The sequence below is a fragment of the Panthera uncia genome (genome assembly GCF_023721935.1).
Source record: "Panthera uncia isolate 11264 chromosome E2 unlocalized genomic scaffold, Puncia_PCG_1.0 HiC_scaffold_20, whole genome shotgun sequence".
Classification (NCBI taxonomy): domain Eukaryota; kingdom Metazoa; phylum Chordata; class Mammalia; order Carnivora; family Felidae; genus Panthera; species Panthera uncia.
This window is the reverse complement of record NW_026057589.1, coordinates 22,529,082-22,553,357: the sequence shown is the minus strand read 5'-3', so window position 1 is coordinate 22,553,357 and position 24,276 is coordinate 22,529,082. Positions and strand designations below refer to the sequence as shown.

The 24,276-nt window shown below is 60.5% G+C and overlaps 1 protein-coding gene and 1 long non-coding RNA gene across 4 annotated transcripts in view; one reads left to right on the top strand and one right to left on the bottom strand.

The window, feature by feature from the left end:
• Positions 1–24,027, top strand: part of CE2H16orf74 (chromosome E2 C16orf74 homolog) — a 30,952-nt gene extending 6,925 nt beyond the window's left edge. The window contains exons 2-4 of one of the 2 annotated variants that reach the window (XM_049622615.1): positions 3,938–3,983; positions 21,178–21,321; positions 23,514–24,027. In XM_049622615.1, coding sequence (XP_049478572.1) covers positions 3,956–3,983; positions 21,178–21,321; positions 23,514–23,572 — 231 coding nt within the window. In that variant the 5' untranslated portion in view covers positions 3,938–3,955 and the 3' untranslated portion in view covers positions 23,573–24,027. Of the gene's footprint in view, positions 1–3,913; positions 3,984–21,177; positions 21,322–23,513 lie in introns of those variants that run through there. The other variant, XM_049622616.1, reaches the window with a different exon arrangement.
• Positions 5,307–12,376, bottom strand: LOC125916423 (uncharacterized). Of its 2 annotated transcripts, XR_007455903.1 has the most exons (4): positions 11,860–12,376; positions 11,374–11,704; positions 6,453–8,574; positions 5,307–6,284 (listed from the first exon to the last, which is right to left on the bottom strand). It is a non-coding gene; the product is annotated as an uncharacterized LOC125916423 (long non-coding RNA). The 2 variants fall into 2 exon arrangements; XR_007455902.1 differs by having other exon boundaries at positions 5,307–8,574.
• Positions 24,028–24,276: the final 249 nt, after the last annotated feature.

Genomic DNA, 24,276 nt, shown 5'->3' with positions numbered 1-24,276 from the left:
CCCCTCCCCACTTCCTTCCCTCCTTCCCTGCTGGGTGTTTTGAGGTGGTTATTTTTAAACTTATTTATTTTGAGAAAGAGAGAGAGGGAGAGAGAAGGAGCAGGGGAGGGGCCGAGAGAGATGGGGAGAGAAAATCCAAAGCAGGCTCTGTGCTGTCAGTGGGGAGCCCAGCGTGGGGCTCTATCTCATGAACCATGATATCATGACCTGAGCTGAAATCAAGAGTCGGACGCTGAGCCGACTGAGCCCCCCTGGCGTCCCAAGACGGGGTATCTTTTAAGCTACAAGGCAGCTCTGGGACGACACCTGTCAATTCGAGGCAACTCTTAGGGAGGTGGTGCTCCCGGCACAGCATAACAGAGCCTCCAGGCACCAGAGCACACCTCCCACTGCATCAGAGAAGTTTCTAGGAAAACGGGGTCCGATGCACAAAACTTCCCGTGCCACCGCTGGGGGGCAGCGGTGTTGGGCACAGGGGCTGCGGGACCCCTGTTGTCTCTGCTGTTTTCTTCCCTGGTTGACTCCTGGAAAGAGTTTCAAGCTTCCAGAAAAGTTGCAAGAACACCAGGTGCCCCTCGTGCCCTTCCCCAGAGATGAACGTTTGGCCACATTCTGCCTCTGCACATACACATGCGTGTTTTGACTTTCCAGCTGTGCAAGCTGAGAGTTCAGTTGCAGGCGTGATGGCCCTGGACCCTTGGGCGTGTGTGTCCTAGGGGCAGGAACCGTCTCTGACAGACTCGGTCCAGTGATAAAAATCAGAGAACTGAGCGTTGACCCCATACTGTTGCCTACAGATAATTGTCTTTTTTTTTTTTTTTTTACTCTTGTAGTGCTTTTCAAACAAACACAAAGGTACATAACGAATATTCCCACCTTTCAGTGTCGGCGCCCCTGCCCTGGTTGTGTCCTCCCCCTGCACCCACAGCACGGTGGTGGTTTTTCATCGCTTCCTCCAGGAAGACCTCCTCATAAACCATTGTCTAAACCCTGGGATGGGGGGGGGCGTCTGGGGGGTCAGCCTGTTGAGCACTGGCTCTTGATTTCAGCTCAGGTCATGATTTCAAACTTCGTGGTATCAAGCCCCGCGTCCAGTCGGGCTCTGCACTGTCCAGAGCCTGCTTGGGATTCTCTCTCTCTCTCTCTCTCTCTCTCTCTCTCTCTCTCTGCCCCTCCCCTGCTCCTGCTCTCTCTCTCTCTCTCTCTCTCTGCCCCTCCCCTGCTCCTGCTCTCTCTCTGCCCCTCCCCCTGCTCCTGCACTTTCTATCTGCCCCTCCCCTGCTCCTGCTCTCCCTCTCTCTCTGCCCCTCCCCTGCTCCTGCTCTCTCTCTCCCTGCCCTTCCCCTGCTCCTGCTCTCTCTCTCTCTCAAAATAAATAGTTTTTTTTTTTTAAATAATAACCCCTGAAAAAAAAATAATAATAACCCCTGAGATGGGATGCACGTGCGATCTGTCGGGTGCACTGTGGCCACCACTTGAGGACCACCCAGAAGTGCACAGTGACATCAGTGGGGTGCACCATACAAAGCGTGATGTCACGCGGGCTGCTTACAGTGGCCAGCGTGGGCCCTGGCTGTATTTGCTCGTGAGCCCGACCTCAGGGCTGCAGACCCCTGGGCCGGAGACCCAGCCCCGGGGAGGGTGGGGAGAGACAGAGGGAAGGTCTAGGCCACCCCCCTGCCTACCACTCCCCCTCCCAGCCCTGTGGTTGGAAGTGTTGTCGCTCTAGGGCCCAAAGTGCCGTGTTTGAATCCTGACCCCGCCACTTGCTATCCATAAGACCTTGTGCAAACTAACCTCTCTGTGCCTGTGTTTCCTCCTCTGTGAGGTGGGGATGGTCCCAACCCCTAAGGGCTGTCGGGAGCATTAACTGACCAGGAATCTCGGTCCAGGAGCTCTGGTGGGTGCTGGGCACACAGTGAACGCTCCAGAAATAACACCCGTTATTCTCACGGGCTCTCTCTTCCCCCAGCCCAGCCCTTCCTCTCCCCCTGAGGAAGGACACCCTTTCCATGGCATGTTGTCCTGCACATTAGAATCCCCTGGGGAGCTTTTAAAAATCCCAGTGCCAGGCCCACACCCCAGGCCAATTACCCCGGGATCTCTGGGGTGAGACCCAGGCATCGGTATTTTGCTAAGTGCCCAGGCGATCTTGCTGGGCCCCGTGCCTCGGCGGCTGTGCTGAGCCTCCCCTGCGTCTTGCTTGGATACAGCCCCCAAGACTGCAGGCAGGATGGGTCCCGAGAGCTGGCATTTCTCATGAGCTCCCGGCGATCACTTGCCCCAGGCCTCTGGGCCAGGACCACACTCGGGACAGCACAGCCCTGGAGAAAGGCCCCCTGCTGGAAACCAAGACCTGTCCTCTCTCTGGGACTGTCATAAACCACAGCAGCTGACACTTCTTGAGCTTGAGCCTTGTGCCCCCCTGATAACTCAGTTTTCCATGCTGCTCAGTGACACCTCCAAGAGCATCCTCCCCATTTTAAAGATGAGGAAAGTGAAGTCCAGGTTGGTTGAGGAACCTGCCTGTGGTCAGCTGGCTGAGTCAGGCCCCGGCCAAGTCAGAGATGCTCCAAGGCAGTCTGTCCCTCCCCTGCCCTGTCTCCCTCCCTGCCACTTGTGTCCCCAGCCCATCCCCCAGCAGATGTCTCCAGGCCACCTCCTTCCTGCCTGTCCCACATACCCAGCCTGGATGAAATCAGAGCCCTCCCCTTGGGTCCCTCCAAGTCCCCCCCCCGGCCCCCCCATCTCCTGACCCTGCGTGTCTCCCGGACTTCCAGCCACTTCTCCACACCCTCACTGCCCCCCATCTTCCACTCTGAGACCCCACAATTTCTGGCCCAGAGCCAGCATCTCTGACCTTAACAGGCACACGACTCCCAGGGGGCCTTGTTAAAATACCGATTCATTTGGGTGTGCCCGAGATGCTGCATGACTGGTAAGTTCCCAGGGGGGGACCAGCACAGCCCACGTCATGGACGCCTGGGGGACCCCAGCATTTCCTAGGCATCGGTGCCAGCCTCTGTGCAGGACGAGGAGATGATGGGCCCCCCTGCCGGCCCCCTCCATCCCTCTCCCCTCCCCAGCCTGGCACACAGGCAGCTCCCTGTGAAAGGAGGGATAAGCACCCCGCCCCCATCAACCCTCAGACACAAGGACCCTCAGAGGTGAAAACAAGAGCCTCGCCTTCCCTGGAAGGGCCTGCAAGCCTCACAGGCCCCTGGAGGGGCAGCCCCGGGGTTGGAACCCCAGCTCCCCTCTCCTAGGAAGCTGGCTGGCCTCGGGCAGGGGACACCAGCTCTCTGAGCCTTGATTTCCACATCTGTCAATGGGGAAGTCGTAACACCTCCCGGGGTTGTTGCTGCGGAGTGTCAGGCGCATACATCGTCAGCTGCCCCCTGTTTTATCCATCAGTCGGCCGGCAGATCGTGAGAACACTTGGGACAGTTTTAACTCCCACGGACTAAGGCCCGGGTGCCTCAATCTGTTAGATCTCCAAAGCACGCGCATTTATAAAGAGCGGCCGCACCATAACAGAAGGTGAGCCCATCACGGCGGGCTCAGGGCCACCTGCAGGCTGGCCAAGGGTTCCCCCCCCCCCCCGCCCTGCTGCTTCTGAAGCCAGCAGCCCCTTAACGGAAAGGCCAGGTGGCTTCGGTTCCGAAGGGCGGCCCGGCCACACCCTCACCTCAGCTGCACCCCACGCTCCAGGACCTCCAGTATATTTAGCTCCGAGGCGCCTGAAAGCTTTTTCCGCCAGCATAGGCTCATCTTTGAGCAAACTCAGCCCAGATGCAGCCAGCACGCACCCTGACCTCGTCAGTCACCGGCGGTTTCTCTCCCCACTACTTCCTGTTGTGCACCCGTGGGGCTGCGGTGGGGGGGGGGGCTTGGCCGCACATGGCCAGCACCCAGCAAGCCCCTTCTCTCTCCGCAGGCCTGCGGACGCGCCGCCATGGGGCTTAAGCTGTCCTGCCTGAAAGGTAAGGGGGGCGGCTCCCCCACCAGCTCTTCTGGGGCCCAGGGAGGTAGGGGCGGTGCAGGAATGAGGCAGGAGAGAGCAGGAGGCACACCCCGGAGAGGGAGGGGGCACCGCCAGTCAAGGCAGCATCTGTACACGGCAGGTGCCTTATATATGCGGGCTGTGGCTCTCAGCACTCCTCCTTCCCTGCCACTGGCAGGAGAGGGACGTGGCCACGGTGCCCTTGGGCCTTGGCTTCTCCCTCAGGGGGACTAATCCCAACGCGGAGAGTAAGGGAGGAAGAGCCGGGCACACACGGCGTTTTTGCTCTGCACCCCGCGGGCCTGGTGTCACCGGCATAGGGGGTTCGGCCTGCCGGGGCCCGGGGAAGGTCCTAGAAGGACACAGCGTCACGGTGGCACGTGGTAGGTGTTGGCAGAGGCAGTGCAGACATCTGTCCTGTGCCCTAGCCCCTGATGTCCAGCCACGGTCCACAGGGAGACCTCTCCCCTTGAAGCCCGTTATTCAGTGACAGACGCCTCCCAGCCTGAAACCTGGGGGTCGTTCTGATGGCCCCTCCCTCGCCCATGTGGGTGGCATGCCTCGCAGAGCTGACTCACCTCCTGGATGTTTTGGGGGTGTCCCCGGCCCCATCCCTTCGCCGCAGGAAGTCAGGGGTGTGGGAAGGCCCGGGCCAGGCAGAAGGACCACCTTCGGTCCCCTTGCCGGGATGGGTGAGCTCAGGAGTGCATCTGATTGGCCCCGCTTCGGGTATGGGCCCCGCCCCTTGACCAGGGGGTGGGGCATCTTGGTGGACAGTTTCTCTAAGACGCGGAGCAGGTGCGCGTCAGTGGTTCCCCTGGACACCAACAGGGTGTCGTTTGCAAAGTGGGGACGGGGATGCTGGAGAGGCGGAAGCAGCCCACCTCCCTCCAGGGCCCGGCCCCTCTGAGGCCGCAGGCTGAGCCCACGCAGGAGTAGGGGGGGGGGGGCCCCCGGTGGGCGCCCCCCCGGGGGGGGGGGGGGGGAGGGCCAGCCGTCGCATCCAGACCCAGCCCTTGGAGCTCAAGGACCGTCATCCTTCAGGCTTCGCTGCGGGCCTCCCCGGCGCGGGGCACAGAGGAGGCATTCGGCGCCAGCTTATCGTTTTGGGTTTTAATCGTGGCAAAATGTACGTAACATAAAGTTCGCGCTCTTAACCATGTGTAAGCGGACAGTGAGGGCCGAGACATCAAGCGCACTCACGCTGTGTGCGGCCGAACCCGCCTCCCCTTTGCGGACCAGAACTCTGCCCCCGCCCGCTGCACACCCTCCCTCCCCGCCCCCTCTCCCAGCCCCGCCTGCCGCCGCCCTTCCTTCTGTCTCTGTGAAAGCGCTTACCCCGGGCACCCGCGCACCTCATCTGAGTGGGTGGTACAGTATCGGTCCTCTTGTGACTGGCCTGCTTGACTCAGCATGATGTGCTCAGGGCATGATGAGCATGATGTGCTCAGGCCCTCCTTTTTCAGGCGGAGTGAGAGTGCCTCGCGTGCAGAGGCCACGTTTGGGGTATCCACTCAGCCCCCCACGGTCCAGGGCTTTGGGTTGCTGTCCCAGCACATCTCTGACAAGTAAACCGAGGCCTTGGAGGAACCTCTGGGGCCCAAGCAGGGGAGGACGCCCGGGCGCTGGGGACCACACCGCCGCCCTCTCACCCCTCCCCGGCAGGACAGCAAGCCGAATGCTCCTGGCTCTGGGAGCCTTTCAAAGGGCCACCTCCAGCCTGGCCCCCGAGGAGCCACCTGCCGGGACAGGGGCAGTGCCGTGGAGGGAGGTCTGCTCGCGTATTTTTCACTGTAGCTCTTAGGGGCGAGGCCTGCCACCAGCCACACCAGCCTCTCACAGCCGTGATCCCTGGAGGTGGCAGGCCACTCGAGAGGGACAGGCAGCGGGGCGGGGGAAGCTGGGCACAGGACCTGCTCTCGGTGCTTCACCAACACCACCCAGGCCGTCCTCCTCTGCGGAGCCTGAGTTGGACTCTTGCCGCCAGGGCCATGCGCAGTGCACGCAGTTGTCCACCTTGCCTCCTCTGCCCTCGCCGCCCGCAGAGGCGTGCCGTCACCCGGCCGTGGGGCCGAGACCCGTACGTGTTTAGTGTGGGCCCTGCGCGTCCTTCCACGCTCTGATGCCTGTGTCGCCTTCCGCCAACAGTTGGTCTTGGGTCATTTCCAGCTTGTTGCGTTTGTAAATGGTGCCGTTTTGGTCATCTTTCATTTCCGATTTTGTTAACTGTTATTTCCTTTTTTTTGTTCATTTATTTTTGAGAGCGGGAGAAAGGGCACAGCTGGGGAGGGGCAGAGAGAGAGGGAGACAGAGCGAGAATCCCGAGCAGGCTGAGCACTGTGGGTGCAGAGTCTGACAATGGGACTCGGACCCACAAACCGTGAGCTCGTGACCTGAGCCGAAGTCGAACGCTTAACCGACCAGGCCACCACGCCGCCCCTAAACTTACTACTTCTTTGGGATAAATTCCAGAAATCCGAGTGACCCAGTCACATAGTTAGGATCGATGGTGAATTCTTGATCAGAACTTGATGAGAAGTCCAAAACCAGGGTGCCCGCAGGGTCGCCACAGGACCTCCGGAGGCTCCAGGGGAAGGTCCTCCCTGCCTGCCTCTGTCCCCACACGGCCTCCTCCCTGTCTCTGTGTCCTTCCTCTTCTGGAGACACCTGTCCTTGCACTTAGAGCCAGCCTTAAATCCAGGATGATCTCATCACAACGTTCTTAACTAATCACATCTGCAAAGACCTTGTTTCCAAATAAGGTCGCGTTCCAGGTGGATGTGGATATGGGGGGACACCCGTCACCCCACTGCGAGTCACTTCACCCCTGAGCCCCTTGTGCGAGGGGTGGGAGCGTGCCCTTCGGTCTGATGGCAGAGACCCTGCCCGAGGCAGGAGCTGGTGAGGGTGTGGTGTGGGAAAGGAACACGTCCTGGTTGCCTGTCCCCAAGGCGAGTGGGCACAGAGGAGCCCTGGGAGTGGGGTCCTGCTGCCCGAGGGCCTGGCGGGAGCAGCCGTGGCGACTGGGAGTGCTCCACTGTCCAAAGAGCTCCTCCCTCGTGCCCTCTCATCCAAGGATCCAAGGTCAGGCACGTGGCTGGCCTCCCCGTGAGCCAGGAGCTGCTCCTGGAATGAGTTCCCCGGATTTGCCTTTTAATCCTCACTACAGCTGGGCAGCGTAGGTAACTTCGCAGATGGGGAGACTGAGGCACAGGCCCCGGGTCACGTGGCCGGGCAGGAGGGGCGGGCTCAGCAGGCGGCAGGGAGGGGTGCGTGGTTTCCCCGTGCCTGAGCGTGGGGTGGCGCTGCCCGGGAGACAGCACGGTAGGGCTGTGTGGTTCTCGGTGGGGTCCCCAGACCTGCAGCCTCAGCGTCATCTGGGAACCGGTCGGACGTGTGAGACCCTCCCAGACGACTGAGTCAGAAACTCGGGGAACGGGGGAGGCGGTTAACAAACCCTCTGGGGGATTCCGGTGCCTGCTCAAGTTGGGGAAACACTGGTGACGGGGCTCTGGGGTTAGAGAGAGCTGAGTTCGGATCCCAGATGTGCCCTAAATGCAGCTTTGTGAAAATCCTTTCCTGTATCGGAGCCTCGGCTTCCCCATCTGTGAAGTGGAATGATGAGTGAGGACATCGCCTGGGCCAGGTTTTCAGAGTTGGAGATGGTACCCAGCAGACAGGGCTCCCGGGCCGGGCTGGTCCCAGCCGACTGTCCTTCTGGGGCCACCTGGGGCCAGGTGGGGCTGGGAGGAAAGGGGACCAGGAGACGGAGACTGCGTCCAGAGTTGGTGGCTTGGTCAAGTGTCTTAACGACTGTGTTTTAGAACAGTTTTAGATTTACAGGAAGTACAGTTTCAAATTTACAGTTTCGCTGAGAGTTAGCACACTGGCCCCTTCATCCGGGTCAGCAGATCAGTCCCGACAGGTTAGTATAGGTAGAGTCCATGCTTTGTTTGGGTTTTCCTCCATTTGCCCCTCAAGCCCCTTCGCTGTCCCACGAGCCCACCTTGCAACGACTTGTCACATCTCCTCAGTTTCCTCTGGTCGTGAGGGTTTCTCAGAAGCTCCTGTCTTCGTGACCTTGACCATCTTGAGGAGGACCGGCTGGCTGTTTGGGAGGACGGCCCACTGTTGGGATCTGGCCGATGTTGGGGTTTTTAGTCTCTTCTGAGCAGGTGACAATGGTGATGGTGGGGACAAGGGACACGGGCATGCCCTCCCCGGCGCCCCCGACTGCCCAGGGCATTTCTCCCTTGCAGGGGAATTGAGCAGGGGCTCAGAGCCTCTCCCCCACTCGGCCTGTAACCCAGGCATGGGGTGGTTGGGGCTGGCAGTCAGGATGCCCATTCTTCCGATTGGTGTCGGAAGGCCCAGGACTCACTGTGGGTCCCGGCGCAGATGAGAGTCACTCCGCGGCCCCGTCTAGGGCAGACGGTTGGTTCCAGCCGCCCAATGCTGCCGGTGGGGTCCGTCTGGGGACTGTTCATTGCACAAACATCGATTGCATCCCTGCTGTGCGCTGACCCAGGGCTGGATACAGGGCTTCAGACAGGAGCAAGGCCGCTGTGCAGCTGGGAGAGAGGGGAAAGGGGGAGAGGGGAGAGAGAGAGAGGGAGCGAGCGAGACTGAGAGAGAGAGAGAGAGAGCGCGACCCTGGCAGCAAGCAAGCCTGCGAGAGCTGGTCTGGGAGAGAGTGGGGAAGGAGAGCGGAGAGGAGCAGGTGCTCAAGGAGAGAAGAGGCCAGGTGGGAGGGGAAGAGGGCAGAACTTGGGCTTTACTCCAGTGGGGGCTGGGAGCTCCATGAACAGGGGGTTGTAAAGGCCTCCATTCAGCCGGTACATTTTCAGCAGTTTTCAGAAAGAGTTAGAGGCTTTATACCTTTGAAAGGAAGGCGACAGGTGGGGCTCACATGGGGACAGAAGATGGCCAAGGTCAGTGTCTCCGTTTACCGAGTGTTACTGTTCCTGTCTGTACAGTGGGCTGCGGCTTCCCGCCCATGGGGATCCTGGCGGGGGGGGGGGGGCTAACCTTGCCGCCTACCCCTGCACCCCCCTTCCCATGGGGGACAGAGCCCAGACCAGCACTGTTCTGGCACAACCTTCTATCTGTGGTTGAGTGTCTGTTACATGCCAGGCACTGCACCAGACCCCAGGGAAGGGCAGTGAGCAGCTCAGAGTCCCTGCCCCCACGTAGGAGAGGCAGAAAGGAGTGTGTGAGCACGAGACCCAGATGGGTAGATTTTGCAGTGACGGCAGTAAAGGGAGGTAAATTGGGGACGAGGCGGCTGAGGGCCTCTTGCCGTGCGTACGTCAGAGCCAGCCATGCAGAGGCAGTGTTCCAGGCAGAGGGAGCAGCAGGTGCAAAGGCCCTGAGACAGGAACATGTTGGGGGAGCTGATGAGCACTGAAGAAGGGCGTGTGGCAGGAATGAGGGGCCAAGCAGGAGGAGGTGAGGTCACGGGGGCAGGCAGGGCCATGACAGCTGAGCCGTGGGACCCAGAACGTCTTTTATTAGTCACAGGAAGCAGGGAATCGGTGCAGACCAGGGGTCAAAGCATCCCCTGCCCTTCAGAATCACATGGATGGCTTTCAAAATGGTGCAGCCCTGGCTCGTTCCCGGGGGGGTTAGGACTCAGCTGGGGTGTGGGCCCTGGGCACCAGTGTGTTTACGAAGCCTTTCAGCTTATTCGCCTGTGCAGCCCAGGTTTGAGAACCACCGTTCGGATCCAGTGTCCTTGCTTTTCAGGTGGAGCTTGGGCTGGGGACTGGCTGTCCAAGGCGACAAGGTTAGCTTGGCTGGAAACCCAGAAGGCAGGGGCTCGGAGGGCGGGGAGACCCCCACCCATTCAGAGGAGGGGTGGGTAATCAGAACCGGTCTTAAATGCTGAAGCAGATGGCAGTTCATCTGGCCGTGCCCTGTCCCCGCAGGAGAGCCCGCAGCCCTCCAGGCTCATGGCCAGGATCTAGCCCCGTGTCCTGCTCAGGCTGACCCCACCTGCACCCTGCTGTCCTAGGGAGGAAGGGAGGGGTTGCCGGGAGGGTCACAGTCAGGTTGCCCGGCCTGGGGCGCCCTGAAGGACCCATACCTAAGGTTGGCCATGGAAGCCGGTGGCCCGAGGGCAGGCTTAGGCTTCTGAGCACCAGCTACGCCTCCACAGTCCCACCTGCTTGGACGCACCTCCAGGGCTCTGTACCTGAGATGGCCCCACACAACTGTCCTAGATCAAGGGGGACGGGCCTTTTACCTGCCCATCTACCGGACGAGGTGGAGGGCTACGCCGGGAGGGGCATGACCTTGGGCAGAGCCGAGATGAGGGGAGTGTGGGTGTGCCTGGCCCTGAGCGCCTCGATCGCCACACCTCGGCCCCTCCCCGCTTGACGGAGGGCAGGCCCTAGGGGCCCATCAGCAGGCAGCACTCCAGGTGGCTGGGGACTAGCCTGGTCCTGGGGGACAGGGCTGAGCCACAAAGGGACGGGCCCTGAGGACACCTGTCCTTGAAGTCATAGCCACCCCCACAGCCGGCCTCAGCTCCTGGCGGCCCACCCTGGCGTCCTGGCCGTGGGCCTTCCACGTGTGGGTCAGAAGTGTGGGCCATGCAGGCGAGAGCACGAAGATGTGAAAAAGGACTGGCCGCTCTATCTGAGCAGCTGGAGAACCACACGCACGGTTCAGTGAAAGGAACAAGGGGCGGGATGGGGGGGGGGTCTAATACCACCACTCAGTGGGAAAAAGGAACAGAATTTGCGTGTGCAGACAGAGAATGTTCTGGAAGGAAGGGGACTCACAAAGCAGTCACCACGGCTGTCTCAAAGTGAAGAAGCCTTGAAGAACAGGGTGCCTGGGGGGTGAGCTGAGAGCAGAACCTGGCGGGCTGGACTCCAGCTGCCAATGCTGCTGGCCTGGGAGGGGGACCAGCTAGACCCGGTGTCCCCACCCCAGGACTCTGTAGGGTTCACTGTGGGCTTCCCTGGGCCCGGTGACCACAATGGCCCACCTCTCTCCTTCCTACTACCTAAGTCTGTCTATGTTAGCCTTCCTTAGAAAGTGTTTTCTCTTTTTTATTGCTTTATTTTCTGAATATATAAAGTACCTCCATGGTACAGAATGTAAAATGTACCAAAAAATATGTTGGAAAGGGGCGCCTGGGTGGCTCAGTTGGCTAAGCATCTGACTCTTGGTTTTGGCTCAGATCTCACAGTTCATGATCTCACGGTTCATGGATTTGAGCCCCGAGTTGGGCTCTGTGCTCACAGTGCAGAGCCTTCTTAGGATTCTCTCTCTCTCTCTCTCAATCAATCAATCAATCAACTTAAAAAAAAAAAAAAAGAGGATATGTAGTAATATGTAGTAAAGAGTAAGTCTGCCCTTACCTCTATCCTGACCACCTGCTTGGAGCCAGCCATGGTCACCGCTTCCTTGCGTCGCCTTCCAGAATATTCTGTCTTCATGCGTAGACATGGTCTTGGGCGTACTCCTTTTCTTTTTCCAACGCGAGTGGTGGCAGTCGACCCGCCGTTAGGTAGGAGCGCGCCTGCCCTTGTCGTGTTGAGAGTGTTGCCACGTGGCCTCAGGAGTACCCACCGCGTGGGGAATGACTGAGCTAATGTAGCGCGAACGGCCTTTGTTTTCCTCGCTGGTCTCACGGGTGCAAAGTGGTATCTTGGGGAAGATTATGCGTCGTATCTTTCCTGAGAGAAAGGTCTGCGTGGACAGAGCAAAGACACAGGCTGTAAGGGAGCCGCTGGATGGAGTTTCACGCACCGGCCCACGGCCGCGTCCAGAAACAGAACGGTCCCCTAGGACCACTCCCCCGACCCCTGACGGCACCGATAGCTTCTCCTGTGCCTGATCTTTACCTGCCCGAGACCTCTGTGCGTGTCACCTGTCACCTGTTGTGTGGAGCAAGCAGCTTTGCGCTGCCCAGGCCACGCCTGAAACTCGTCTGAGACCCTCTCTAAAGTCACCGGGGAGCCCCGTGTGTCCCGGGGCCCAAGGCGGAGGCCTCCGTTTCTGTGAAGTGAGGGCTGGTCTGCCCCCCCCCCCCCCCCCCCCAGGCGCCAACGTGAGGACCACGGGGGATGCTCTGGGGCAGAGCTGGTGCAGAGTTTCCTGTGTGTCAGCCTTGCATGTCCTGGGTCACCACCCAGAACTTTACAGCCGTCACGGTGCTGCCTCTGGTAGGATGGGCGTGTGCTGTGGGCGGTGGCCGTGTGATCAGGGGCAAGTGGGATGATTTGTCTTTGCCTCCGTTTCCCCCACCCCCTCAGGGCTGTGGTCTAGATAGTCCCAGGCGTGGCAGGCCCTCCATACGAGGTGCTGGGGGGTGGTCCTCCTTGTCTTCTCCCTCCACGGAGGCCAGTGTGCCCTCCGGCCGTGGGCGGCGCCACCCCTTGCCTGTGCAGAGCAGCAAACGCTCTGAGAAGGCTCGCTGCACTTGCCCTGGCATCAGGGTGTGCAGGGCAGTGGCAGGCAGGTAGCTCTGTGCCCAGCGGGCGCCAGATCCTGGAATGACGTGTGCCTGTCCTCAGGGCCCAGGCTCCCCAGGAGCTCACATGTTTGCTCAGGACAGTCCCGCTCACCGTCTGCCTCTGGGACTGGCAGGCATCGACTCGTGCGGTGGCCCCAGTGGCTGTGCTGACAGCCCTAATGATATGGCCCCGCCCATTAGTGGCCAGCGGGCCCCCACACACCTTCACTGAGCATCACATGTCCTTACGGGAGCCCTGCGGGTTACAGGCCAGTCTCCTGGGTGAAAGCTCGCATCTGTGTCCTAGTAAGGGAGGCCGGGGCTAGCCCCCCTGCTGGGCACAGGGCGGCCCCCTCCACAAAACACAGCCTGTCCCAAACGTCAGCGGTGTGGACGCGGAGGAGCCTGGAGCTGCACATGCCAAGCATTTCCCGGGCCCCGGGCCCGTGCCAGGGGCTCTGCCTGCTTTCTTTGACTTTGTTCTCACCGCACCCTCACCCCCCTGGCCGAGACCCAGGGAGCCTTCCGGAGAGGCTCGGGGCCGGGAGCCCGCCAGAGTCCGCCCTGGCGCTGGGGGCAGGTGGGCGGGCCGAGGGGGGCTGAGGGTGGCGGCCCCGTCCACCCCACCTGCCTGCCCTTCCCTCTCTCTGGCGCGTCTTCCCGGGCTCTTGCTCACGCAGTTCATCCCTGACGCAAGCTGGGGCTTTTTCCTTAATTAAAAAGAGATTTAAAACATCCACTGCTGTCTCCACTGGGCCCAGGCTGCCTGGAAAAGGTAAAACCGCCCTCACTGCCCTGGCCTCATCCGTAATCGTGCAAGGCTTTCTGCTTAATTGGAATAAAAAAAAAAAAAAAAAAAAAAAAATGAAGTGCGTCTGGAACCCTTGGAGGCATCGGTCGGCTTGTGTTTTGAAAGACCTGTGCTCAGTCCGACATCCGGTCAGGAGTTAGTGCTGGCCCCAGCGCACCCTGTTCCTGCCCCGGGGCCTTTGTGCAGGCTGGGGCTGACCCAAGTGCCCTCACCTTCCCCGCCTTTCTCCTTCCACTCTGTGATCAGCCTCTCCGGACATCCCTGACTCCCACCGTCCAACACTATCCGGGGGGCTCCTTCCCATCATCGGCTTCTTAATACTGACCTCAGGCTCCAGACAGTATTCGATTTGCTTCCTGGCCCCTGGGAAGGCAGGGTCCCTGTCAGTTCCCCCATGGCCCAGGCTGCGGTCCCTGACTCCTCTGTACCTCAGTGTGTGCATCCAGAAGATGGGCTTCTCACGCTGTCAGCCTCCTTGGGAGGACCAGATGATCACTTCCCCCGGGGGGGGGAGGGGGTCACACGGCCCCCAGCTGCAGCAGTGTGAGCCCTCCCGCCCTCGGCCTGAAACAGCGGAGGGGCCTCTCTACTTCCTTCCCGGCTGACCCTGGAATCTTCCGGGTCTCCCTTCTGCACTGGGTCCTGGAGGTGGAGGAAGGCGCCGAGAAGCACGTGCCGGGACCCTTCTGTTCCCTGCTGTGTCCCCGGCCCCCGGAATGAGGCCCAGCACACAGTAGGTATACACTACGTGCCTGCCCACCGAGCACCTCCCTGGGCCCGGCTCTGCGCTGCAGGGGACGGGAGCGTCGGGGGAGAAGGCCGGGGCCAAGCCAGGTGACGTCACGGCCGGCCAGCAGGACGGAGTCAGACTCCGTTTTCCCTCGTTCCCCAGCCGGTGGCCATTCCAATCCAGTTCGGAAGACGCGCCTCCGGGTGTTGAGTTGGAACCAGGAATATTTTGTCAGAGCCGCCCCCACTCCAGCTGTCCCTCAGCGGGGGTGGGCTCGGGGGCCTGTGAGCATCAGCCGGGTGGCACCCGCCCCGCAGGTACTTAATTCGGGCTGAACCAATGAGCGAGTGCTAAGGGTAGAATCCCGTGCTCCTGGTGACCCCGTGTGTTTACCGACTCTGGGTTTCTCCCCTGCAAACGCACTTAATGACCGCACCCCCCCGGCTGATCGCAGCCCCCACTGTGGGTCCTAGAGCCCTCAGCACCCCCTGGAGGTGGAGGCCATTAGTTACCTCCATTCGGAGGGGAGGAAACCAGGCCCAAACAGGTGGAGTCCCTGCCAGCTGTACCAAAGCCCAGGCGTACGTTCTGGCCCCCGCGACGTCGCAAGCCCAACAGTCACGCTGTGCGCTACGGGGTCTCCAAGCTGGGTGCCGGCCCATGCGCCATTTTCAAAAGAAGCAGCAGAGGGCGCCCGTGAGCCACAATGCCTGCTGCAGGCAGCAGGTGTCGGCTGTGGCCTCTGAGTGGCCTGGGTCCCCGCCCCCCCCCCCCCCCCCCCCCCCCCCCCCCCCCGAGCTGCAGAGGAAGGGGCCCTGGCCCGGGGGAGCTGGGGAGCTGGGGCGTCCTGAGCAGGGCACAGGCCTGGCTCGGGGCTTCTGAAGGCTGGGAGGTGGTGGCTGACACCAGAAGGGGCAGGCCTGGAGCCACGCAGCCTATGCGCATCCTTGGCACCTTCTTTCCTCGCCTGGTGAGCGGACAGGGTCCTAGTATCCACCCTGGGCGGGGGGGGGGGGGGTGACAAAGCTGCAGTGGCCCCCAACCCGGGGCCCCCCCAGACCCCAGCCAGCTGGTCACCCTTGGCCGTTTCCCTGACACCTGGCCGGCCCGTGCCCCACACCAGTGTTTCATTCCTATGAGACTGGTATTAACCCTACTTTTATGGCGGGGAACTAGGCCCAGAGTGGTGCCGCTGTGTCCCCACGGTCACCCTAGCCTGGGGACTCCCTGCCCTGGCTGTTGGACTCACCTGGACGCTTTTAAGAATCCCGGTGGCCCAAGTACAACAGTGAGATCAGGTTCCCTGGGGGTGGGGCCCTGCATCAAACTTCCCAGATGAGTCCCCGTGGGGCAGCCAAGATGGGAAACCACTTCCCTGGAGCCAGGGAGAGAGCAGAACCAGGTTCCAGGGGGATGTCTGTCCGGCCCTCGAGCACAGCGTCTCCCCATTTCACCCGCTCCCCCAGGCCGGGGTTTGGCTGCCTGGCCTGCTCCTTCTCCAGGGCGAAGAACAGCGTGTGCCCCAGAGCAGGGGCCCAGTCAAGGTCAGGTGACCGCCAGTCCCCGCCCCAAGCTTCCTGCACAGGCACCCCGAGATCTTTCAGTATTGCTGGGGTGCTGAGATCTGCTCCCAGTCCCCTGCCTCTTCGGGGCCTGGCCCCCTGGAATCCCAGCCAAACCCACCGCTTTCAGGAAATGGGCTTTTAATGGCCTGAGGCGGGCACATAATTAACGAGTAACAATTCTGGCTTTAGCACAAATGAGCTCCTTGTCTGGGGCACGGTTGGCATTTGTTTTTAATCCCCAAAGTAGACTTTATCTCCTGAGAGCTTTTTCCCTCTGCTGGAGGCTGGGCAGTCCCCGGGGGTGGGGGTGGGGGGTGTCGAGAGGTTCTGGAGTCCTGCCCTCCCTCTTTCCGCCCTCTGCCCTCCTCCCTCTCCCCTTCCCTCCCCTCCCTCCTCCCTGCCTCCAGCATCTCTCCAGGGCCCACTGAGTGACCTTATGCTTCTCGATTAAGAAAGTGGGCTTTGTCGCCAAGCTCCCAGAACCCGTTAAAATGCAAATGTGGGGGCCCTGGGAGGAGTGTGGCTCTTCTCCATTAGCATTTTATTTTAGAACTTGGGAATATTCTCGGAGGAAGGGGCCTTGAAGACAGAGCAGGGAGGCTCCCTCCTGTTACAGATAACAATAATCAGAGCCTCCTTTTGTTGCCAGCACCCCATGAGACGCTTTTTATGGATGATCATAGAGAAAGCTAACAGGGATGGGGCACTTTCTAGCCCCCCCCCCCCCCCCCCCCCCCCCCCCCACACCACAACAACAACCCGGGGGGGGGGGGTTTTTCTCCCCCCCCCCCCCCCCCCCCCCGCTCTCTGGGCAAGCGCTTTACATGAATTCATTCATTTTCTCCACCCCCACACCCCTCAGAGGTAGGCGCTGTCCCTATAGGACAGCAGCCAGGTTTGGGATTTCCTTCTTGTCTTCGGCATCAACCGGCCTCAGGCTTTTGAGGTTCTGTTACTGCCTCTTAGGACCTCAGGCGCGTTCCAGATCCAAACTCCCTGACTTCCGGATGGTACAGGGCAGGGACTGGCGAACCACAGCCAAACCCAGCACGCTTCCCGTTGTTGCAAATAAAGTTTTATTGAAACACAGCCACACTCATTCATTTGCACCCTGTCAGCGGCAGCTCTCCTGTGCTGATGGCAAGGTTAAGCAGTTGCAACACAGACTGCATAGCCCGGGAGCGAGAAATATATGTACCGTCTGGCCCTGTGCAGAAAGTTTGCCAGCTACATTGTATCGAATTACAAGAAGCGCCGGGTCTTGCAGTCAGGCAGATTGGCTTTGGGCTGGGATCCTGGCTAGCTGTTCAACTGAGTGCAGGTTCTTCTTCCTCTCTCTGGTCCTCGGTCTCCACGTCTGTGAAATGGGGCTGGTTAGACTTGGCACCTCGCGGGGGAGCAGTGAAGACCGAAGGAGAAGTCTGGCACGCAGCAAATAACCTGTGAATGTCAGTGATTACCAGTGATACAGGAGGGCCTCCTCCTGGAGGCTTCCTTTTGTCTGTTTTACATCCCGGCTTGTGCTGCTTTAAGGGAGGCTTGCAAAGCACGGCTTTAGATCAGGTTGGCAGCAGCCTTGGTGGGTGCTCCCCAGGGACTCGTAGTCTGGTGGGGAGATAGGGTCTCCGCCTGCAGAATAACTGGCCTGGCAGAGCCGGAAGAGGGGGGCACGGCACCACCCCAGGGAGGAAATAGGATCAGGGTTCAGGATGGGGAGGGGCCTGGGGCGTCGCTGCGGCCGTGAGTTTGGTCTGAGTGAAGAAGGAAGCCGCGTGGGGCGGGAAGGCTGCCGCTGGGAGCAGGCCGTGTGCCAGGACAGCCTCGCCCCAGCCCGCGGAGCGGGGTCTGACCACCCCGCTTTGTCAGCGAAAACAGGAAGTCAGAGGGAACACAGTCCACAGGACACCCTCACTTCTGACACCAGCTGCAGGTTCAGGGGCACGGGAAGGTCTTATACTCGCGGTTACGGTTTATTACAGGGAAGGGACACAGATTCGAGTCGGCCAAGTGAGGCGGTGCATAGGGTGGAGTCCAGGAAAGTTCCAGACGGAGCTCTCCTTGTCTCTGCCCACCGGATCACAGAGGCGTTACCTTCTTGGTACGCACGTGCGACACGCACACGCACGCTCGCACACACGGAGTGGTGCCGATCGGCGAGGATCTCCTGAGCCTCGGTGTTCAGAGTTTTTAGTGGGTGTTCCGGGTTGAATCGCGTCCCCCACCCCCGCCCCCCGATTCACTTATGGGAGTCCTAGCCCGCAGTACCCTGGAACATGACCTCATGTGGAAACGGGGTCGTTGCAGACGTACAGTTAAGAACAGGTCACACTGGATTGGGCGATGGTCCAATGTGGATAATTACGGATTAGGCTCCATTATGACTCGTGTCCTTACAAAAAGGGAAATTTGGACACACACACACAGGGAGAAGCCGTGTGAAGAAGAAGGCGGAAACCGGGGTGATGTGTCTGTGAGTCAAAGAATGCCAGAGGTTGTCCGCAAACCACTGAGAGCTGGGGAAGAGGCCTGGGACGCGGTCTCCCTCGTGGCCTCTCAAGGAGCCAGCCCTGCTGGCCCCTGGGTCTCGGACCTCTGGTGCCCAGACTGGGGGAGAGTCAAGTTCTGTTGATGGAGCCCCACGGTCCGTGGTGCTTTGTCACAGCAGAGGACACGAGTACATTGAACCCCATTGCAGAGGCTCAGTTGATTGCCCATGTGGCGGGTCTGTCTCCAGTCCCTTTGGGCATCACCCAAAGCCCATGTGGCTGGACTCTCCAATGTGCCCAGGGTCCCCAGACACACAAAGGCTCTCCCGCCAGGCCTGGCATCCCAGGGGCTTAGAGATCACCTCCCGGAAGCCGAGAACAGAGGCCGGACCTCTTTTGGGGCACGGGTAAATTCACCACAACACAGGGGCCCGGAGAGGAGATGTGATTTGCCCAGGGTCGCACCGCCAGTGAGCAGCCGGCCCCACTCAGAGCCCGTGACTTCACCACTGTGCCGGCCACGGGCAGCTCTTCTGAGCACAGAGCCCAGGCCCCGCTGCAGATGGGCCAAGAATTCGGCCTCATTCCATTGCTTCCGGTCATCTGAGGTTCATGCTTTTGCGGATTTGGACAGACTGTCTCTGACAGACCAGGCACGAGCCGCCCATCAGAGGAACACCCCTTAGGTGACCAGAGGCCGCCCTCAGAAGCCCCTTGTGGTTTTCCCACAACCCAGAGGGTCTGGCTGTCCCCACCGTGCACCTGCTGCCCCTTCCTCCTATGGTCGGGGCAGGCTATGTGGACTGTATCCGTTTCCAATCCTGTGCAACAAACTGCCCTCCAACTCAGTGGCTTAGGCATTATGTCGCAGCGTCTGTGGCTTGGGAATTCAGGAATGACCTAGTGGGAGCTTCTGGCCCCGGGTCTCTTGTGGGGCGACGTTTAAGCTGGCAGCCAGGGCTGCGGTGTCATCCAAAGGCTTGACTGGGCTGGAGGACCCGTTTTCCTGGTAGAAAGGAGGCCCCGTTCCTCACCGCACGGGCTCTCCCCCAACCCCAGCCCGCTGGCTGCTCGCTGGTCCTCGCAGCGTGGCGGCCGGCTTCCCCCAGAGCGGGAGGCAAGGAGCAAGTTGGCGTCCTTTGTGACTTCATCTTGGAAGCCCCACCCAGGCCTTCCATCATATTCCGTGTGCTGGAAGCCTTGCTAAGACCCTCCACCCCAAAGGGGAGGTGAATTAGACGCCACCTCTTGGGGACATGCCTCAGAGCCACGCCCTGGCCCCACAGGGGCCGTCGAGGAGCCCATTTCCTCAGCTGCTGCTGTGGCCCAGGACCGAGATGCCTGAGCAAATGTCATCCCAGTTGGAGGCTGTTTGGGGTGAAACCAAAGGGGAGGGGCCCGGAGACCAGGATTTTCACACCCAGTTCGGTGGTGCCTGAGGTCCTTTGGCATTCACAATGTGAAGCACTCTGCTTGTTCTCTCCCAGATGCTATGCCGGGCCCAAGGGAATCACAGAGGAGGGAGTCACTGGCTGCCCTCCAGACGCTCACGGTAAAGGGAGACAGAATTAAGAACTAATGTCTCAATACAGTCTGATCAGTGCTGGAAGAAGGTTGAGGAGTGAATCCGTGTAGACAGACAAAGGAGGGAGGGACCGCATTTGCTGGGACGTCTTCCCCAAAGAAGAGCCCAGTGTGCTGGGCTCTGAAGGGTGAGTAGGAGCCCATTCCCCTGGTAAAGAAAGAAAGAACATTCCAGGCAGGAATTGGGTCGGGAGCCCAGGGTTTTGGGGAGCTGTGAGCAGTATCGGGAGTGTGGACCGGTGGCGGGGAACGAGGCTGCCGGTCGTTTGCGCCGGATCTTGAAGGCTGAAAGCTGGGCTGGGGGGTTGGCTGCAATTCGTGATCAATATCTCCCAACGTGTATTTCACGATTCACGGTTCTGTGAGATGGCAACAGGCGTTCCTCCAAAAACAGACCCCAAGATTACTTAAATTCAGGAAGCCCAGGGTGAAACTCAATTAAAGAGCTGCTTCCCTACTGCAGGACTTCTCAGAGCCTTTAATTCTCTAACATGCACGAGAATCCCCAAGAGAAAGATAGATTAGGTGGGGTCCAGTCAACATTCAAATATGTGCTATTCTCAAACCCATTTGGTCGTGGAACCCCGGGAGGCCGGTGTTCCAGGGAACACGCTTTGAGAACTGCTTGTAGCTAGTTGTCAAGAGGCCGCGAGGGTTTCGCAGGTATGCGGTATGATCAGGTTCGCGGTTTCTGGCAGAGAGGCTAGTTAGGGGCTTGAGGAGGGAGAGAGAAGGACGGCAAAGCCACCGAGGGATGATGGCATCTGCGGGCTTGTGATGGGTTAGGCTGGCTGGGACGTCGAGGGAGAGGAGAGAGTCAGGGTCCCCTAACTCGGACGGGAAGGACAGAGCAAGGGTGTGGCGTGGGTGACGTGGGTACTTAGTAGCAGCCACGGAGCAAGGAATCCACCAACAGTAGAAGAAATGGACAGACTCCTCCCGGGAAAGCGCAGCTCACCTGAACTGACACAGGAAGAAACAGAAAACCTGACTAGTCCCGTGTCTATTGAAGACCCCAAATTCCTAATCAGAAAATCTTTGCACAGAGAAGATTCCAGACCCGGACGGTTCCCCTGGGGAATCCAATCAGATGCGTGAGGGAGAACTTGGGCATCTCCCAGACGCCCTTCCAGAAGGGGATGTGGGGGAGGAGTGGCCGCGTGAGGGGTTCCTTCCGCGCGGCAGACGGGCCGATTCTGGTTCAAGCTGCGCTCCGTGCCCCACTTTAGAGCCGTGTTCCGGGGGCCTCTGGGTATCAGACGTTGCTCCGGGCACCCGAGCCACGTTAGTGAACAAAGCAGGCGAAACTCAGTGCCCTCCCTGGACGACGCAAGCTTGGAGGGGCCGTTGAACTGCCCTGCGCCTCAGCGTCCCCCTGTGCGGAGCGAGGCCAGCACTCCCCTCCTTGCTGAGAGGCGGCGGTGAGGGAGGGAGGCAGGCAGGCAGCCCGCAGCCGGGGGCTCCCGGCGGCCACTGATGCTTGTCTCCCTGTCGTGTGTGTACGTGTGCGTCCCGCGGCCTGCCCTCTCAGGCTTTAAAATGTGTGGCAGCAGCAGCAGCAGCAGCCATGACGAGGCCCCCGTCCTGAGCGACAAGCACCTGGACGTGCCCAACATCATCATCACCCCCCCGACTCCCACGGGCATGATGCTGCCGCGGGACTCCGGGCAGACAGGTGAGGCCCCCCGCCCTCGTGTGCCGTGGGTCTGAGCTCACGTCCCCACCTGCCCGGGGTGTGTTAAAAATGTATGCTTGACTCTGCGTCCGTTCCACCGTGGGCCCCTCGCCTGTACCAGCCTCAGCAAGATGTGGCATATTAAGTAATTAGCTAGACAGCCCCTGCCGGCAGCCGGGGCGAGTGATGGATGGGGCTGGGGGAGCCCAGCAAGGTAATGGATGGCTGTGCCTTCCCCCGCCAGCTGGGGACGGGTGCTCCGTCTTGCTGGCCACAGCCCTTCAGTGGACAGGACAGACCGTGTCTGGGCCGAGCCCGTCTCTGGGCCTTCTAGATGCAGCGCGCTGCGGGGGGGGGGGGGGGGGGGGGGTGTGTCAAGGAGAGAGACTTGTTCCCAGAGAGAGACGCGGACCCGTGTCCCCACCTGCCCCTCTGTGGACACTGTTGGAGCCTGTGGGACAACTTGTTCATTTGTTCATCGAAGAGATTTACCGAGCCACGCCCGCCCTAAGTGCCGAGGCTGCTGTCATGAATGATAGTAATAAAAAATAATGATGACGTTAGCAGTAAGCACACTTTCTTGTGGAGTCCTCAGGGTAACTCTGGGTTAGGTCCTGGTCTCGTCCCCGTTTAACAGACGGGGAAACTGAGGTCCAGAGAGGGTGAGACATTGGCCATACAGCTGGTAAGTGGCAGGGTTGGGGTTCAGACCCAGCGGTGTGGTCCGGAGCTCGCTCTGTGGGCCCCAGGCCAGGCGCCCTCCCAGTCAGCGGCTGGCATCATTCAGCCAACCAGCCATCACGACATCAGTCCCGCCTGATGGCTCCTGCGGGGGACACAGACGCAAGGCTGACGTGGGGCTGGCAAAGTCTGGCGTGGGGGCTTGGATAGACTTTTCCAGAAGGGCTAAGCTTGGATCTCAGCTTGCCCACCAGGGTTAGAGGATCCGGAGGAAGCCACTGGACCCCCTCTGGGTCGAGCCCTGTGCAGGGACTGCGGCTGGGCCATTCTCAGTAATGACTCACACTGGGTCACATTCCTGTGTCCCCTTCCCAAGTGCCAGGCACCGGGCTGAATGCTTCTCGTAATGTCTCCTTCTCCTTCCAACCCTGAGGCTCATGAGTACCACCCTTATCTCTAGTTTACAGATGGGGAAACTGAGGTCCAGAGAGGGGCAGTGACTCACCCAGGGGCACACAGCAAGGTGGGAGAAGACCCAGGCTCCTGCTCCAGTGTCCAGAGAGCTCAGTGCGGGCTGCCGTTAGGCGTTCTTCCCTGCCAGCCTTGGTGTCCTCATCTGTAAAATGGGTTCGCAACCACTTTCCTGGCCCCCAGAGCCAATGTGGGTGTGGGGAGACTTAGGGTTACTTTATGAGGTCAGAGGCCCTGAGCTCGCAGGAGAGGCCCCTTTAAGCGTAAGCAGCTCAGGGGGGGCAGATCAGTGCAGAGACTGCCAGGGGGTCACCCTCCTGTCCTATCTGCTCAGACCCCGTCTCTCCGTGTTTCCCCTTGCAGAGAACGGAGGCAGGGGATCAAGGGCACAGACCTCGGGGTCAGAAAACCCTGAATTCGGACCCCTGCTCTGTGGCCTGTCACCTTGTGACCGTCAGCAAGAGGTTCTACGTCCCCGAGCCTCAGTTTCCCCATCTGTAAAATGGTGCCTCAGAGGTTGGGGGGGATTCGTGACAAGGTCGGGGTCTGATTTCACGCCCTGCACAGTGGCCGTGTTGTTGATATTCCCTCCCCAGCGACACTTAGGGCTGGAGGAGACCACCAGACCTGGGTAGCACTTCCTCCGGGGCTGCTGGATGAGTGATGATTAGATCCCGGGGCTTCCGCAGGTGGTGAGGAGCGGGGCTCCCCTGGCTGACCCGAAGCAGCTCTCCCCCTCTCTGGGCCTCAACTTCCCTCTCCAGGACGGCGGCATGGAGGTGTGGACCTCCCCGCCCAGCCCTGGGCTTGAAGGCCCCTCCGGAAAGATGCTAAGTCGGGGATGGGGCCCAGGGTAGAATGCCAGGGACCTCAGCCGGGGCCCCGGGCGAGCTCTGCGTTGGGTGTGGGTGTCACCGGGGCCCCCCGTCGGCATCCTTACCGCCACTGCCACTGTGCGGGGGGAGCCCGGAGATACTGGCCCTGGAGCTCTGCGTGCGGTGGGTGGCTGTCCAGACGCTGATTCCTTCTCTTCCTCCTAGTCTGGCTGGACGAGGCAGGGCCGTGCCCAGAGGACGGAGACATAGACCCCGAAGCCTGAGGACGGGGCACGGGTCGGAGAGCGTCCTCCCCGGCTCCTGCTCCAGCCGCCCCGGCTCCACAAGTCCCTGGGGGCGAGGCTGCCTGGGACAGATGCGCTGCGTCCCCTGGACGGGAAAACAAAGGCTCCTGGTGCCCGGCAGGTCGCAAGACGAGCAAGGAAGGAGCCCTGCTTGCGTCCGGAACCGTGTTTCCCAGGCCCCACTGAGCGGACCGGACCTCTACTGCCCATGCGTTCGTGCTGCCCCCGGAGCCGTGGCGACGGCCGTCAGGACGCGCTCACCCTCCCCGCGCCCCGGGCCACGCAGCCGGGCACGAGGGAGGTCCACACACGCTCAAGAACTCCTTGCAGAGGAGTGACTGTTTTGTACATGTGGTTTTACAGCTACCGAAACAGCCCAAAAAGTGGCTTATGATTTCTCTTTTGCATTATAAATAAAGGCCATCTGTAACGATCGGCGAGCCCGGCTGCTTGGGCTGGAGAGGAGACCAAGCACATGCGGGTGCAGAGGTTCCGAGGATCCCTCCACGCGGAGGGGCGGGGCGGGGCGGGCCTCAGGGGCCTCAGGATGGTCTCGGGCCCTCCACCTGCTCACCGGCCCGAAGTCACGTACCCAGCTCCGGCCTTGCCAGCCGTGGGATCCTGGTAATAATGCACGTCTAGGATGGGAGGCAGTGGTTTCGGGTTTCGTTTTTCTCAAGGAC